The following is a 16,149-nucleotide window of genomic DNA, read 5'->3' on the forward strand; positions in this document are numbered from 1 at the left end:
GTCTCATGTACATATAATTCCATCTCTGTCGACAAGCAAACTGTGCATTTGTATTTATGCAGGCAAAATGTTTGTTCCCAGAGAAAAGTACTTTACTGTGATGTCCTTTTAAACACTGAAACAACTTCTGACTGAAGTGTTTCCTTTTAAATTTATATGACCATTTAAATATTATTTCTAGTTTCTTTTAACTGATGGATAGGGGCACTTTTGCTCACAAAATTCATTTTAGTGGGCTAGAAAAAGTTAAATATTTGGAAAAGATTATTCTTGAATCTTTTGAGAAAATATGTTAAATACATTTTTAAAATACACTGAAGGGTTGAGTACCAAGTTAGAGTCTGAGCTCTTAGTGTACTGAATAACTTTTAATCCCATGGACATGCTAGGCAGACTATCTTACAAAGGGTTCTATATTGATTCATAAGATTTTAGGTTCAAAAGTATCAGGTGTTAAACCAGCCATTATAGTTAAGTTAATAGATGAATTTACAGACAATGCAGTAGCATACTGCTGTCCCTCTGAAACTTCCTCTTATAGGGTCACAATTGCATAATTATAAAATATGCTATTTGGTGAGGGAAAAAGAAAAAGGGACAGGGCACTTCTGTGTTTTCATGATTCCAGTTTTGCTTATTATGGAAGGCAGTAATGGACTCAACTTACCAACTTATAATTCAATATTCATTTTTATTTAAAACATATTTGCAAGATATAAAAATATTGGTCACAGTGAGCTTTACCAATTGTTATTGCTATAAAAATGAATGCAGAAACAATATTTTTAGTGGAAATAAATTATATAGTCATTATTCTTTTTTAAAAAAATCACTAGAGAAAAAAAAAAAAAACCTAGGCTGTTTGGTCATTGGGAGGAAACCAGTCTTTAAAAGAGGCCTTTTGCAGATGAGCTCCAGTCCATTTCTGTAACGTTATCCACACAGGTGGTTCAGGAAACACCAACCTTTGCCTTTGTGACAAGGTCCCACAGGGTCTCTCTGTTCATAAACAGTTCTACTGTGATAACAGTTTTCCATGAGAGAAAAATGGTGACTTGGGAAACAGTACAAACTTAGTTCATGTGTGGTCTTTTCCAATATGAAGGGACACAGCGACACACTTCTTCACTAAATGACAGTCCCTGCTCGCAATGCTTCAGTCGATTTGTACAAGGTCGTCTGTAACAGCTAGGAAAACACAGAGAAACACACTTTTGTTAAATACCAAGGCAGTGAATTCATCATGCAAAGCATGTAGTCTTGTGTTTTTCAACATTTCAAACTAGAACAAAATTACCAATTTCATTATAAAATTGTTTGTAGGTTTATAAGTGTTTATAAAGTTTGTGCTTAGAATTACAAAATTCAAGAGGAATGGAAAAGCCTGAGGAATGTTTTGCTTGCTGATAGAACAAATGAAAGAATGGGATGTTTTAAGCATCATTTCTTTTGAAGTGCTCTGCTTTGTGGAAGAAAGTAACACATGTGATCACACAGCGTGACAGAATTCACAAGAGTCTGGGACGCAGGCATCTTGGCAGGACTGTCCTCAGTGAGCAGTCCTATCCTCACTCTTGCTTCCCTACTCAACAGCTGGCTGCATGATGGAGGTTCTGTCTCCCTTCTCCACCTGGGCTCCAACTCAGACAGATGAGATACTGGGCAAGTGGAGGGCCAGGGCAGTATTTACAACTTCTCCCATCCTAAACTTTCAACTTGCGGTAGTGATGAAGGGGAAAATTACCAATTAGTTAATCTGTTGGCAGCTCTGCGGCTCTGAAGAATTGGCACTCTTCTCTGAAGAACTTTTTGAAGCATGAGTGTTGCATGAGTACAGTATGAGAGTGTTGCAGAACAAGTGGGAATGGGTGTACATGGAAAGATATGAGATGATCTAGGTGGAAATCAAAAGTGGACTACAAAATGTCCTATACATTTAGCTTAATTTCATTTATTTTACTTCCTAAACACAAATTCAAGGTTATAAGACAACGGGTGTTCCTTTACTAAAATGAGACACAATTTCCAATGATTAATGAAAACTGTTGATTCAAACAGTGGACCAAGGAATATATGCTCGGTCTATCAAACTATCGGAGTAAATATTAAGGGAGAATGAGAGGGGGGTATATATATTCAAAATACTAAATTTTCTCTTTTGTTGCATTTAATAACACAAAACCTAGAATCATACACTTGGAAAAATTAACATAGTAAGAGTTACAGTAAACAGAAAATATTTATAAAAGAATATATATAATTAAGAAGAAGTATAATCATAGAAGTCTTCTATTATCTATTATGCTAATTAAGAATTCTGTAGAAAAATGGCTGCATAGAGACATAACAGTTTCAGGGTTTTCAATATACACTAGACTCACTCAGGAAAGATTCAAGGTAAAACTGTTTCCTAAATTTATCATGTCTCATCCTGAATATTCTGAGCATTTTTGAAATATCCTTATGATAATTAGAATATGGTTATGCAGCAAAATTGGAATTAAGTCACTGCTAAAAATTCTAAAGATGAACTAAAAGGATTCCTAAAAGGTAATCTGCAACGATAAGGGAAGAAAAAAATATAATCAATGAGAATACCGAGATACATCAAAGTCTCTTTATGCAGTAGCTGAACTGTAAATGTAGAGAGAACATCAGAAGCATAAATTAAAAGCAGAGCTTAACACTCCTGAGAGTCAAAAAAGACAGATTCTATTTACTTGAGGGGCATTAGTAAAGATACTAAATTATAAATGAATAACATACAAGTTTTAGCTGTTGAAAAGGGTGTTATAAACCATATTTAAAGAGTAGACAGAGGAGACTCCTATGAACATGACTAAAAACAAACTGTCTGAAAATTAAGTGAACAACCAGGAAAGTGCAATTTTATTTAAGGCAAAGAACAGGAAAACTTAAAGAAAAAAATCTACAGAGAGGACAGGTTACATTAAAACAAAACTACTCATTGGATTTGGAAATTGTAAGGTTACTGACACCTCACAGAGAACATTAACGTAGAATTCTAGGCTGTAGAAAACCAGCAGAGTTGAATGAACGGGAGATGAAAGAAAGGTGAATTCTAATGCCAAATACCTAGTTACTGAGCAACTTTGAACAGGACCAAGAGCTTGGTTGCCAAAGTACACTCAGCATCACAGATGCCAACAAACCAGAAGAAATCAGAAACATTTAGAAACTGATAGATAGAAGAAAACAGAGACGAAGATGCATAAGTTAGGGAAGCAAATAGAAGAAATGTGGGAGAAAATACCAACAGCACAGATCTGCCTTAAACAGATCACCTTATTCTTTGAGGTTAAAGAATTTCTCAGACTAACACAGAACGTTCTTGAGTCCACTAATCTTACTTTTTTTTCTTGATGAAGAAGAGAATAAAACCAAGGTTTACGAAGTAAGTTTTCAGTAACTTTTAACAACATATTAACTGGGCTCTCCAATTCCATTACTTAGTATACATATTTCTAGATATAATTCTACAGTAAGTGGTAGTATTCTTTTTTGAGTTTTTGCATAAAAATCACCTGTACTTAGAATAGTTTTCCTAAATTCCATGTGAAGGTGTAATGGTTTTTGTTGGGTGTGAATGTGAGTGCTTGCAAGTATTTTGTAAATTTTTTACAAGATTTCTGAGTCTTATTGATCATCAGTTCCTTAGCCTCTGGGTCAAGGATGTAGACTTTACTCTGAATTTGGACCTGATTTTGGTCTCCAAGGCAGCTTGTCTCACTTTTTTGGGAGCAAAGTATCTCATGCAAGTTTAGCATTGGTTAATGAAAATGCTAGAATTTGTCTTCCAGAACTTATTAGCTACATTCTGATAAATGCTAGTTTTGGTTAAGAAACCTGCTTTTACTTGAGAACATTTTATTTCCAGTATGAGACCTTACACTATTTCTAAAGAACTCTTACCTGCATGTTTGATGTTGGAATTTCTTTCCTTTTAGAAAGCATTTTTGTGGATTTTCTGTACATTCACAGGCACATTTTCCAGGATTGAGGGGTTGGTTTCTTGGACAGGTTCTTTTACATACACACTGGCATGTGTTTTCATCAAATTCTCTGTTGGCCCCACATGAGCTGGGGAAAAGTTTGTTTTTACAGACACACTGGCATGAGTTTCTGTCGAGTTCTTTGTGGGGTCCACAGCTGGAAGGCCGAAGGCCCCCTTTGCAGACACACTGACAAGTCTCTTCATCCAGCTCCTTGTTGGGTCCACAGATGTTGTGAAATCCATCTGCAGAGTCTAGACAAACACAGAACATCCTGACTATACCTTAGTTGGTTCTGGTATGGGTTAATTAAAAGCATTTTAAAAATCTTCCTTTTTATGTTTTTCATTAAGTGGTTATGTACAAACATGGGTATGTTCCTTTACAAAAAAGTTCAAAACAATACCAAGATGAATAAAAAAAATGCTCCATTTTGTAGTCACTTATTTCAAAGAATGATGATCTGAATATTGCACATGTGGTTTTAATATTAAATTATGTGTTAATCAAAATATAGACTCTTGGCCTTTAGTTTTTGAAATATTATTCCGCTTACCATCTCCAGCATTTGAAGAAAAAATGAAGTCTTGCTGAGCCAGGCATCTGCAGATGTGATTATTCCACATGTAATTTGGGGGGCAAGTCTTGTTTGTTGCATCACACCTTTGGAAGAAACAGACAGGTTTAAGGAATGGTATAACTAGTACCTGGACGCGATCACTGGCTTTCCTCTCATGTTTTATATCAGTACGTGCCTCTAAAAAGCTTTGAAAGATATAAACATATATAAAATGATATGTGAAGTAGCCTCTCAAACTACTACCACCCACACTTGCATTCGAATTCTAATTTCAGTGGAGACCACTGTTAGTGGTATAGTCTTAAGATGCCAGTCTTTCCTCCTTTAATCAAATATATTAATTTTTATAATCACATCGTATTTTATTTTGTAAAAAAGATGCAATAAAGCCTTTTTATTACTCAAAATTCCTTTTTTCCACTAAACAATATATTATGAGAAAATGTATATATAATTTCATAAAGTTTTGCTACTTTTTAGTGTCTGCATAATACTCCATAAAAGCAAGGACTATTTGCATTTTATTAATACATTATAGTATCTATTTAAGTGATTCCAGTTTTTGGCTTCTTCAAACAATGATTTGTGATTATTTTAAAACTTGCTGTATATGAGTGAAATGGCCATCTTTTGATTTGAGTATTGTTAATAGCTCTGGCCTATATTCCTGTTGAACTAGTGTCTTTATTTTACTTGTTAAACTCTTTATTTAGAAGAGCATTAAGCCTTTGACCATAATGTAAATAAAAATATGGTATCTCAAAAATTGAGAACAAGAAAAAGAAAGAAAGAAAGGGGGAGGGGGGAGGAAGGAAGGAAGGAGAGATATGAAGAGAGAGAAGAATGGATGTGTTCTTATATTCCTGGAATTGTACATATGAAAAACAGATATTGATCTTAAAAAACTTGAGCTCTCTGCCAAAAATAGATAAAAGAAACATCTATACAAGAGGGTGCATCAAAAGGTTTGTGGAAAATATAATTTTAAAAAGTTTACTTTGATGCACCAATTTTTGAAACTCATGTATTTTTTCACAATTACACATCTTCTGTGAACTTCTGACTGCTAATATACATACCCTTGTTATTTTGTTATGAAATATAGCTCTCCACAGTTGTAAAGCCCCATTACTGAAGATTTCCATTCTGTGCTCCATCGAAAAGTCACTACTAAGCATGTTTTTGTTACATTGTTCTGGCTTTCCCTCTCTTCCCTCTTACCGCTCTTCCTTCTTTGTCATCCTCCTTCCACCTCCCTTTCTTCCTTATTTATTTTATTAGAAATTATGAACATATGTGTCTGGACTTGAGTCAAGTGTTCTAAATAGTGCTTGGATGCTTCGCTATCCCACTTTTGGCTCATTGGGACACCTGTGTGTTTGTGCCTGTAATGATATCAGCCCTTTATTTGACAGATCCTCTGCTGTCCAGGATGCACAGATATCATAAAATCATCTTGCTCATTTTTCTCTTCCACAACTGGAGCCAGTATTTCTCCAAGGAGCCCTAGTTCTTTTAGTTGGAAACTGACATTTAGAGGCTACTATTTGAGATAAGATGTGTTCAGTGCCATACAACTACATTTCTAGATCTCATAGGGTAGATCTAGAAAATGTAGAATGTTTCCCAAGTTAATGTTTACACCCCCCAAAAAGATTATATTTTTAATTATCAAATTACACAGTGTGTCTAAACCTATCACTATTTCATTTTTTGATTGATGTTGGTGGTACACATCAAGTGGAAACATTTATTTGTATCTTTCACCCTGGTACAATATCATAAACCACATTACAGGTGGCAAAGTATTCTTATATTTCAAATTGGTGGAATATAAGAATAGTGTGTAGAAATCTGAAGAAGTGCTCTGAATGGTTCAGATAGTCCTAAAGAAATCTTCACTGGGTTATACTCAGTGTGATAGTATACCTTTCATTGAAAATAGCCTGACATCTCTTAACGCTATATGAAAAGAATTTCTGAATAGAAGAAAAAGCAAATCTTAATTTTCAACTCTATTTTCTGTCAGCTTGAAAACCACCTATGAGGATTTATCAATGCTTTCCTGCTTAGCAGTCTCTACAGCAGCTCCAAGATGCAGGTTATCTCTATCACTTATTTTCAGCATGACAGTTTGGCTAAAATCACCCCCTAATTCTTCACACCATCACCTTCTGCAAGCAGTCGATGACTGCTGACTCTTATCACCTCATCTTTCTGTGACCTTCTTCAAGGGTCATGTCTCCTTCAGCTTGATGAAGAACATTCTATTACAAGTGATTTCTTGAATTAATTTTAATTTGCAAATAACTTTCTGATCATTGTGTGTTATTTGTTATACTACATAATAAATTAACAGCTTGTCCTACACCAGGCAAATAGTCCATGTCACTGCACACAAATCAACAGGTGTGTTAATAACGGTAATGACTGCTGACCAGGAAACAAAGTCTAAGCATTTTAGATCCCATCAATGTAGCAATCATTATTGTTTATAAATATTTTAATAAATATTTTATAGGAAATCAGCTATGTTTGAAGGTTATATGTAATTTGTCACAATTTTCCCCATTTAAGCAATAAAAATCTGATCCTTCTGTGTGTTTTGGGAAATATATTATCAATCTTAAGAGATTCCTGTAAGGTTTTGAGGGAAATGAAGGATCCATATTGTTACTATCAAACATAAATTAACATTGCTTGGATTTTAACTTTATCCTTTTGATTTTAAAGAATTCCATGAAAATCTTGGTTCCTCACTATTTTAATATAAACATGATTATGCTTTATCCTGCATATACTATATGATCTTATTTTTATTTTTAGTTATTAAAGATATAAAACCTATATGTAATTATCAGAATGAAGACTAAGAGAAAATGCATATTCAGGAAGATCTTTCTGGCTGACGTCCCCGGTATGTTGTTCCTCATACTGGCTTACCAGCTTCCATGTTTAGTGTTTCTTTTAGGAAAAAAATGTATGTACATATTTTTCCTTATTTTGCTACACTGAAAATAATGCCCCTTATATACTATTTTATTTATTTTATTTTATTTTATTTTTTTTGACAGGCAGAGTGGACAGTGAGAGAGAGAGACAGAGAGAAAGGTCTTCCTTTGCCGTTGGTTCACCCTTCAATGGCCGCCGCAGCTGGCGCGCTGTGGCCAGCGCACCGCGCTGATCCGATGGCAGGAGCCAGGTACTTATCCTTGTCTCCCATGGGGTGCAGGGCCCAAGCACTTGGGCCATCCTCCACTGCCTTCCCGGGCCACAGCAGAGAGCTGGCCTGGAAGAGGGGCAACCGGGACAGAATCCGGTGCCCTGACTAGGACTAGAACCCGGTGTGCCGGCGCCACAAGGCGGAGGATTAGCCTAGTGAGCAGTGGCGCCGGCCCCTTACATACTATTTTAAAACTCTTTTTTCATTTAACAATATTTCCTGAAGAATATTCTATCTTCTTAATATTTTAGATAACTTCAGGAGTAAATCTTTACTTATTACATATTTATCATCATTTCCTTGGTTTGTCAGCAATGTACATTGCCTAGAAAAAATGTAGACACTACTTATCAACTTTCACAAAAACAGTATCATCATTTTCAAATAACATTTTGTTAAAAGCTTATCATCTATCCATCAAATAGAACACAACTGATGTTTAGTTGTATAATAGGAATGAATTAATTCTGATTCCATGTAATCCTCATAATTCCTCTATAGATGGTAACATCATTTTGGCCATGTACCTCACTGCTGACCTATTCAAAGTTTAAGTAACATACTGACATGGTATTAACAAGTGGGAACAGTACTGTGGGTGTGGCAATATGTATTTATCAATATGTAATTTATAATGCCAGTTTTTCAGGTAGTTGATTTCAATCCACTGGTGAATCTTTAAATCAATTCCAAAGGCTGGGAAATGCATTTTTAATGTAATATAATGGAATAAAATGAAATAAAAATACTAGATTGAATGTGGTAAAGATTGTTTTCTGAAATACTGTTTCAATTATATATATGTGACTGTGTGTATAGATATACACAGTAATTTGCATAGACATTCACTCACCCACCCCTTCACACACACACATACACACTCGCACACATACACAACTTCTTCCTCTCCCACAGGTTTGACTGTATGTATTTTTATCTGTGTACTTGCTTGCTATATCAAATATATTTGTTTTTACTTACAGTCCTGTCTTTTGCAACAAAATGGATGTAACTAGAGACCATTATGCCTCATGAAAACAGCCAGTCTTGAAAGACAAATATCACGTGTTTTCTTTGATATACAGTAGTTTACATAGTATAGAAAAAAATTCCAGTTTACAAGAATGAAACATCTTATGAGTTGTTTATGTCTGTAGACCTTGCCTATATTCCTGTGGTACCGTGGCCTTTCTATTTTTCACTTGTTGAATAATATGGTTAGTGCTTTAAGCCTGTGATTATAAAGTAAATTAAAAGCATGTTATTAAAAAAATTTAAAGGAAAAACAGAAAGGAATGAAGGAGGGTGGGGGATGGATTATGATTAACTTCTTAGGAATGTATTTATGAACTAAATGAAATTTATTCTCTTTATACTAATAAAAATTTAAAAATTGACTGACAAAATACAGATCTAAGCTACTTAAATAGCAAAAAGTGTCAAGAATCATCTTAATCTTTAGCCTAAGTGATAGTAGTGAATAATGGATCTGCTCCTGCAAGAGTATGTGTTAATTCCCCTGTGCTTAAACTCTAAATACATTCACAAAATTGTCCTGTAAGTATGAAAACAAAACAATTTCCTGTCTCATGTAGTCAGGAAAAAAATACATGGTTTCCCCTTTACTGTTTCATTGTCTTCAAAATACAAAGTATTACAGAAATATTATATAAAACACATATTAGTTTTATATACTTAAATGATTAATTTGCATAATCTGGTTAAACTAACTCTTGCTTTTGCATGTTGAATAACAACATAGACCTTAATACAATATTACATTTGAAGTATAATTGGCAATACAAACTTTTCTTACCTAGAAAACTTTTATTTAAGTTATATAAACAAAAAATATGCATTTTATAAATACAAATTTAGAAACACAGTGATTCTTCCCACCCTACCTTAACTCTCATCTGCACTCCCACCCTTCTTCCTCTTCTCTTAATCAATTATTATTAAGAATAATATTAACAATATTAATCAAATATTATCAAGAATAATAATATTAATAATTATATTCATCAATTAAATATTAAATAATATTTATTTTATATTATAGTCATTATAATTATTAATTATATAACTATCAGGTTATTTATTCTTAATTATAATAATCTATTATTAAGACTAATTATATTATAATAATAATATGATATTAATAATATAATATAACCTTACTCCTATTCTTATTTTTAACTAAGATCTATTTTCAATTAATTTTATATACATGAGATTAACCCTACACTAAGTAAAGAGTTCAAGAAATAGTATGAAAACAAAAACTGCTCCTCAAAAGCGCTGTTCAAAGTCATTACAAACTTGATGTTACTGACTAATTATGATTTTCTTAATGGGAACTAAATACTTTCATTTCTAACAGTCTTAAAACTATTTACATTTCTAACGATCTTAAAACAATTCACATTTCTGAAAAGTGTAACTTGAGAAGCTTTACCAAAAATAAGAAACTACGGGGCCAGAGCTGCGCCTGCCTGTAGCACCAGCATCATATTTGGGCACCATTCCTGTTTCAGCTGTTCCTTTTCTGATCTAGCCCTTTGCTTATGGCCCATGAAATCAGTGGAGGATACCCCAAGATCTTGGACCCCTGCACTCGCGTGGAAAACCTGGAAGAAGCTCCTGGTTCCTGGCTTCAGATTGGCTCAGCTCTGACCACTGTGGCCATTTGGAGAGTGAACCAGTGGATGGAAGACCTCTCTCTCTGTTTCCCCCTCTCTGTAATTCTGCCTCTCAAGTAAATAAGTAAATACTTTTTTAAAATAAGAAACTATTACTTATGAATTTTGACATATTTTAATGTTGAAATTTGAAATACTCCTAGACACTACTGAATTAAATAAATATATATTTGGATATCACAAATTTCCACAATTCCTAAATGAAGTTTCTTGATCCAAACAGGAATAGCACAGTCCTAGCACTTACGATTTTTAAGTGAAAAAGAACAGAGGAAACATTTCCAAAATATTGATATTTTAGAACGAAAAGAAATTCTGTCACGTTGGATGGGTTTACAACACTTCACTTACTGTTTCTGTGTTTAAGCTCTAAAGCACTTTTGTCCTATAGAAATTTCTATTCAAGTTCTGAATATTGTTCTGTAATCTAGTAGGTATAAAAGCATACTCCTAGTTTTTACCAGTAAACTTGTTTAGTGCAGTACATTTATAAAACATATGGATTCACAGACATGTTTTGTCTACAAAGTAAAGCAGAGAATTTTGCAACTATTTTTAATATACATCTTTGTTGAGAAACATGTCATCATATTAACTTTCCTATTTTCCCGCATAAATACAACCAAAATTGTTTTATTAACTATTTCAAATGTCACTTGACTTTCATTTGGGAGTTATTGCCTTTTCCTGGTTAAAAGAGAGGAGCAAACATAAAGGCATATATATTTCTGAAATTTTAGAACAGTGAATTAATGATTAAATCAATCTTGTTTAGCCAATTACCTTGCCTTAGAAATTTTAAAAGATAACATTCTACCAATGTTATTTTATTATAATATAAATTTAGGGTGATAACTTCTAAACTTTGAACACTGTAGAAAACTATCGTGTACATGCTATTTTTATGCCACTTTCAGGCACTGGGACTCTTGGGATTTTAATAAACTTTGAGAATTTTTAACTTTCCAAACCCACACCTATGTAACTAGGATATGCTACCACATTTAGTTTAGCATTAGTGAGAACTAAACTGAAATGTTATGGTTTTTCAAAGAACTATGATATTTGTGCTAAATCTCTTTTCATTAGTTACCTTATTATACTTTCCAGCTTTATATTTATGATTGATATATTAAAAGTGTATAGCTTAATGTGTACAAAATGATGTTGGAGATATATATATATATGCATTGTGAAATAATAACATAATCAAGCTACTTAAAATACACATCACTTCACCATTACCCTTTTATTTTTGATAGTCAATAAGGTCTACTCTCTTAGAAGATTTTAGTGTGTAATACATTATTATTAACTATATTTATGTTGCACATTGGGTCTCCAGAGCCCACTCATCTTATAACAGAGAGGCTGAACCAACACTCCACATTTCCACCTGTCCCCTACTCTTCCATGTGGTTCCTATGAGTTCTATTTTTGTCCATATTAGTTAACAGCCACCTTCCAACACACACACACACACACACACACACAAACACACAGGGGGGAGAGAGAGAGAGAGAGAGAGAGAGAGAGAGAGAGAGAGAGGCAGAGAGAGATAGAGAAAGAAAGATTGATTCCATCTATGGTTCACCCCCTAAATGTCTCCAATGTCAGGCTAGTCTAGACTAAAAGCAGGGATCCAGGAACACAGTCCAGGTCTCACATGTGGGTGGAGGAAGCCCAATTATTTACCTACTACCACTCAAGATCTTCATTAGTAAGAAACTTGAATCAGATCCCAGGGCCAGGAACAGAACCCAGGCACTCCATTGCGAATCTGGGTATCTTAACCACTGACTAAACTACTTGGCTACAAGCTGGCTCTAAGTTCTACGTTTTTAGATTATAGACATCAGTGAGTTCATATGCAATATTTGCTTTTCTGTGTCCGGCTTATTTCACTTAGTACAATGTTTTCCAAGTTCATCTATGTTGACATAAATTATAGGATCTTGATATTATACTTCCTGTTAAAAATTAATTCCACCTTGATTTGTATTTAACTTCTTATTGAACTACTTTACTAACCACTTTTGAAAATATTTCAATAGTCAGGGTGGAGCCAAGATGGCGGAATAGTGAGGGCGCACACTGATAGTCCGGGAAAAGATAGCTTAATAAAAGTGGAGTTACTGCAGCCTCAGGAAAAAATTGCAGAGGAAACTCTTCCGGATCTAGTGGATGTGACACGGAGGACCCACGGGGAGAGCAAGGTCGCCCACCACGTGGAAGCCGAGCCGCGGGAGCCAAGCCACCACAGAAGCCGAGCTGCAGAGTCTGCGCACCAGCGCTGGAAGGGGAGGTGAGACAAAAATCCTGGTAACCCGAGACATTGGTGGGGAAAGGCAGAAAGAGCCTACAGGGAATGAGGCCTGAAGCCCCACTGGGGAAAGTTCACCAGGCTGACTGGAGGAGAGAAAACAAATAAATAAGGGGAACCGGGCATGGACATTACCCTCTCTTTCCATTCACTTTACAAAGCAGAGCAAAACAAAGAGCTGGTGCCATTTTACGTATGTAAAGCGGTGCCAGCCATTATCCAAGCAGAAAAACCTGACTCTGGTTGGGAGAAATAACAGGAGGTTAAGACCTAGTGAAACTGTGGAGCTAATGAACTGAGACTGTGAAAATCTGAGGGGGGAGGCGAGAGAACTCACCGAGTACACAAACTCAGTAACCTGGGCAACCTGGTGAGAGACTGCAGAGAAATTTGAGACCACACTGAGGGCTGCATAAACTCCCTGTGTGGTCCCAGGGGTAAGCAGACGAATACCCACAGCGGCCAGATTTCATACATCAACTACCCTCAATCCCACTCAGCTGTGTGGAATTACTTCCCAACTGAGTCAAAAAAAAAAAAAAGAGAGAGAGAGAGAGCAAGAGAGAGAACAATCTGGGTGAGTCACCTTTGGAACACCCTTAACCCTGAAGAACCAAACAGAGCTCTCTGGCCACACCCATCACAGCCTCTAAGGATCCATCAAAAGCAGACAGTCCACTTAATCTAGAGTCATAGTATAACAAGAAAAAACGCCACACCGAAGAAACCAAAGAATATCTCCAATATGCCAAACAACAAATGCAGAAACTGAGGTAACAAGAACAAGGAAGACACTATGACGCCCCCAAATGAAACAGACACCCCAATTCAAGATTATGAAGATGGTGAGATAGAAGAAATGCAAGAAGCAGATCTCAAAAATTGATAAGAACATTAAGAAGTTCTCAAAAACAAATTCTTGAACTACAGAAATCCTTAATGGACAAGATAGAAAATCTCTCTCGTGAAAATGAAATATTAAGGAGGAATCGAAATGAAACAACTAGTAGAACATGAAACTGTGATAGTCATGAGAAATCATAATGAAGTGAAGAATTCAATAGATCAAATGACAAATACATTAGAGAGCCTTAAAACAGAATGGGTGAAGCAGAAGAGAGAATATCAGATTTAGAAGACAGAGAACAGGAAAGGATACAGTCAAACCAAAGAAAAGAAGAGGAAATTAGAAATCTAAAAAATATTGTCGGGAATCATCACGATACTATTAAAAAACCCAACATTCAGGTTCTAGGAGTTCCTGAAGGCATGGAGAAGGACAAAGGATTAGAAGGCCTTTTTAGTGAGATATTAGCAGAAAATTTCCAAGGTTTGGAGAAGGACAGAGACATCCTAGTACAGGAAGCTCATAGAACCCCTAATAAACATGACCAAAAGAGATCCTCACCACAACATGTTGTAATTAAACTCACCGCAGTGAAACATTAAGAAAAGATCCTAAAATGTCCAAGAGAGAAATGTCAGATTACTCTCAGAGGATCTCCAATCAGACTCACAGCTGACTTCTCATCAGAAACCCTACAAGCTAGGAGGGAATGGAGAGATATAGCCCAGGTACGAAGAGGGAAAAACTGCCAGCCCAGATTATTATATCCTGCAAAGCTCTCATTTGTGAATGAAGGTGAAATAAAGACCTTTCACAGCAAACAGAAATTGAAAGAATTTGTCACCACTCATCCAGCCCTGCAACAGATGCTTAAAGATGTGTTACACACAGAAACACAGAAACACGGTCATCAATATGAAAGAAGGTAAAGGAAAGAAACCTCACAGCAAAAGATCACAGGAAGTTCAAAGCATATTAGAAAATATCTTTGGAAAATGGCAGGGAAAAGTTACTACTTATGAATAGTCACATTGAACGTTAATGGCCTCAAATGTCCAGTTAAAAGACACAGATTGGCTGATTGGCTTAAGGAACAAAACCCATCTATTTGCTGCTTACAAGAAACACATCTTTCCAACAAAGATGCATACAGACTGAAAGTGAAAGGCTGGAAAAATTTATACCATGCCAACAGAAACTAAAAAAGAGCGGGCGTAGCCATCTTAATATGGGGCAACATTAACTTTACCACAAAAACTGTTAGGAGAGACAAAGAGGGGCACTATATAATGATTAAGGGATCAATTCAATAGGAAGATATGATTATCAATGTATATGCACCTAATTACAGGGCACCGGTTTATTTAAAAGATTTGTTAAGGGACTTAAAGGGAGACTTAGACCCCAATACAATAGTACTGGGGGACTTCAATACTCCACTCTCAGAAATAGACAGATCAACAGGACAGAAGATCAACAAGGATGCAGTAGATTTAAACGACACTATAGCCCAAATAGACCTAACAGATATCTACAGAACTTTTCATCCTACACATAAAGCACTTACTTTCTTCTCAGCAGTACATGGAACCTTCTCTAGGATTGACCACATACTAGGTCATAAAGCAAGTCTCAGCAAATTCAAAAGAATTAGAACCATACCATGCAGCTTCTCAGACCACAGTGGAATGAAGTTGGAAATTAGCAACTCAGGAATCCCTAGAGCATATGCAAACACATGGAGATTGAACAACATGCTCCTGATGAACACTGGGTCATAGAAGAAATTAAAAGAGAAATCAAAAATTTTCTGGAAGTAAATGAGGATAACAGCACAACATACCAAAACTTATGGGATGCAGCAAAAGCAGTGTTAAGAGGAAAGTTTATATCAATAGGTGCCTACATCAAGAAATTGGAAAGGCACCAAATAGATGATCTTTCAATGCATCTCAAGTATCTAGAAAATCTGCAGCAAACCAGACCCAAATCTAGTAGGAGAAGAGAAATAATTAAAATCAGAGAAGAAATCAACAGGATTGAATCCAAAAAAAAAAAATCACAAAAAATCAGCAGAATGAAGAGCTTTTTTTTTTGAAAAAATGAACAAAATTGACACCCCATTGGCCCAACTAACTAAAAAAAGAAAAGACTCAAATCAATAAAATCAGAGATGAAAAAGGAAACGTAACAACAGACACCACAGAAATAAAAAGAATCATCAGAAATTACTACAAGAATTTTTATGCCTGCAGACAAGGAAATCTATCAGAAATGGATAGATTCCTGGACACATGCAACCTACCTAAATTGAACCAGGAAGACACAGAAAATCTAAACAGACCCATAACTGAGACAGAAATTGAAACAGTAATAAAGATGCTCCCAACAAAGAAAAGCCCAGGACCAGATGGATTCACTGCTGAATTCTACCAGACATTTAAAGAAGAACTAACTCCAA

At 35.3% G+C, this 16,149-nt stretch overlaps 1 protein-coding gene across 2 annotated transcripts in view; it reads right to left on the reverse strand.

The window, feature by feature from the left end:
• Positions 1–671: 671 nt before the first annotated feature.
• The window catches only part of VEGFC (vascular endothelial growth factor C), a 117,500-nt gene continuing 102,022 nt past the window's right edge, over positions 672–16,149 (reverse strand). For both annotated transcript variants that reach the window (XM_002709481.5, XM_051832528.2), the window contains 3 exons: positions 4,570–4,676; positions 3,934–4,267; positions 672–1,188 (listed from right to left, as the gene is read on the reverse strand). In XM_002709481.5, the coding sequence (XP_002709527.1) occupies positions 1,074–1,188; positions 3,934–4,267; positions 4,570–4,676 (556 nt within the window). In that variant the 3' untranslated portion in view covers positions 672–1,073. The remainder of the gene's footprint in view (positions 1,189–3,933; positions 4,268–4,569; positions 4,677–16,149) is intronic.

The sequence above is a fragment of the Oryctolagus cuniculus genome, chromosome 2 (genome assembly GCF_964237555.1).
Source record: "Oryctolagus cuniculus chromosome 2, mOryCun1.1, whole genome shotgun sequence".
Classification (NCBI taxonomy): Eukaryota; Metazoa; Chordata; class Mammalia; order Lagomorpha; family Leporidae; genus Oryctolagus; species Oryctolagus cuniculus.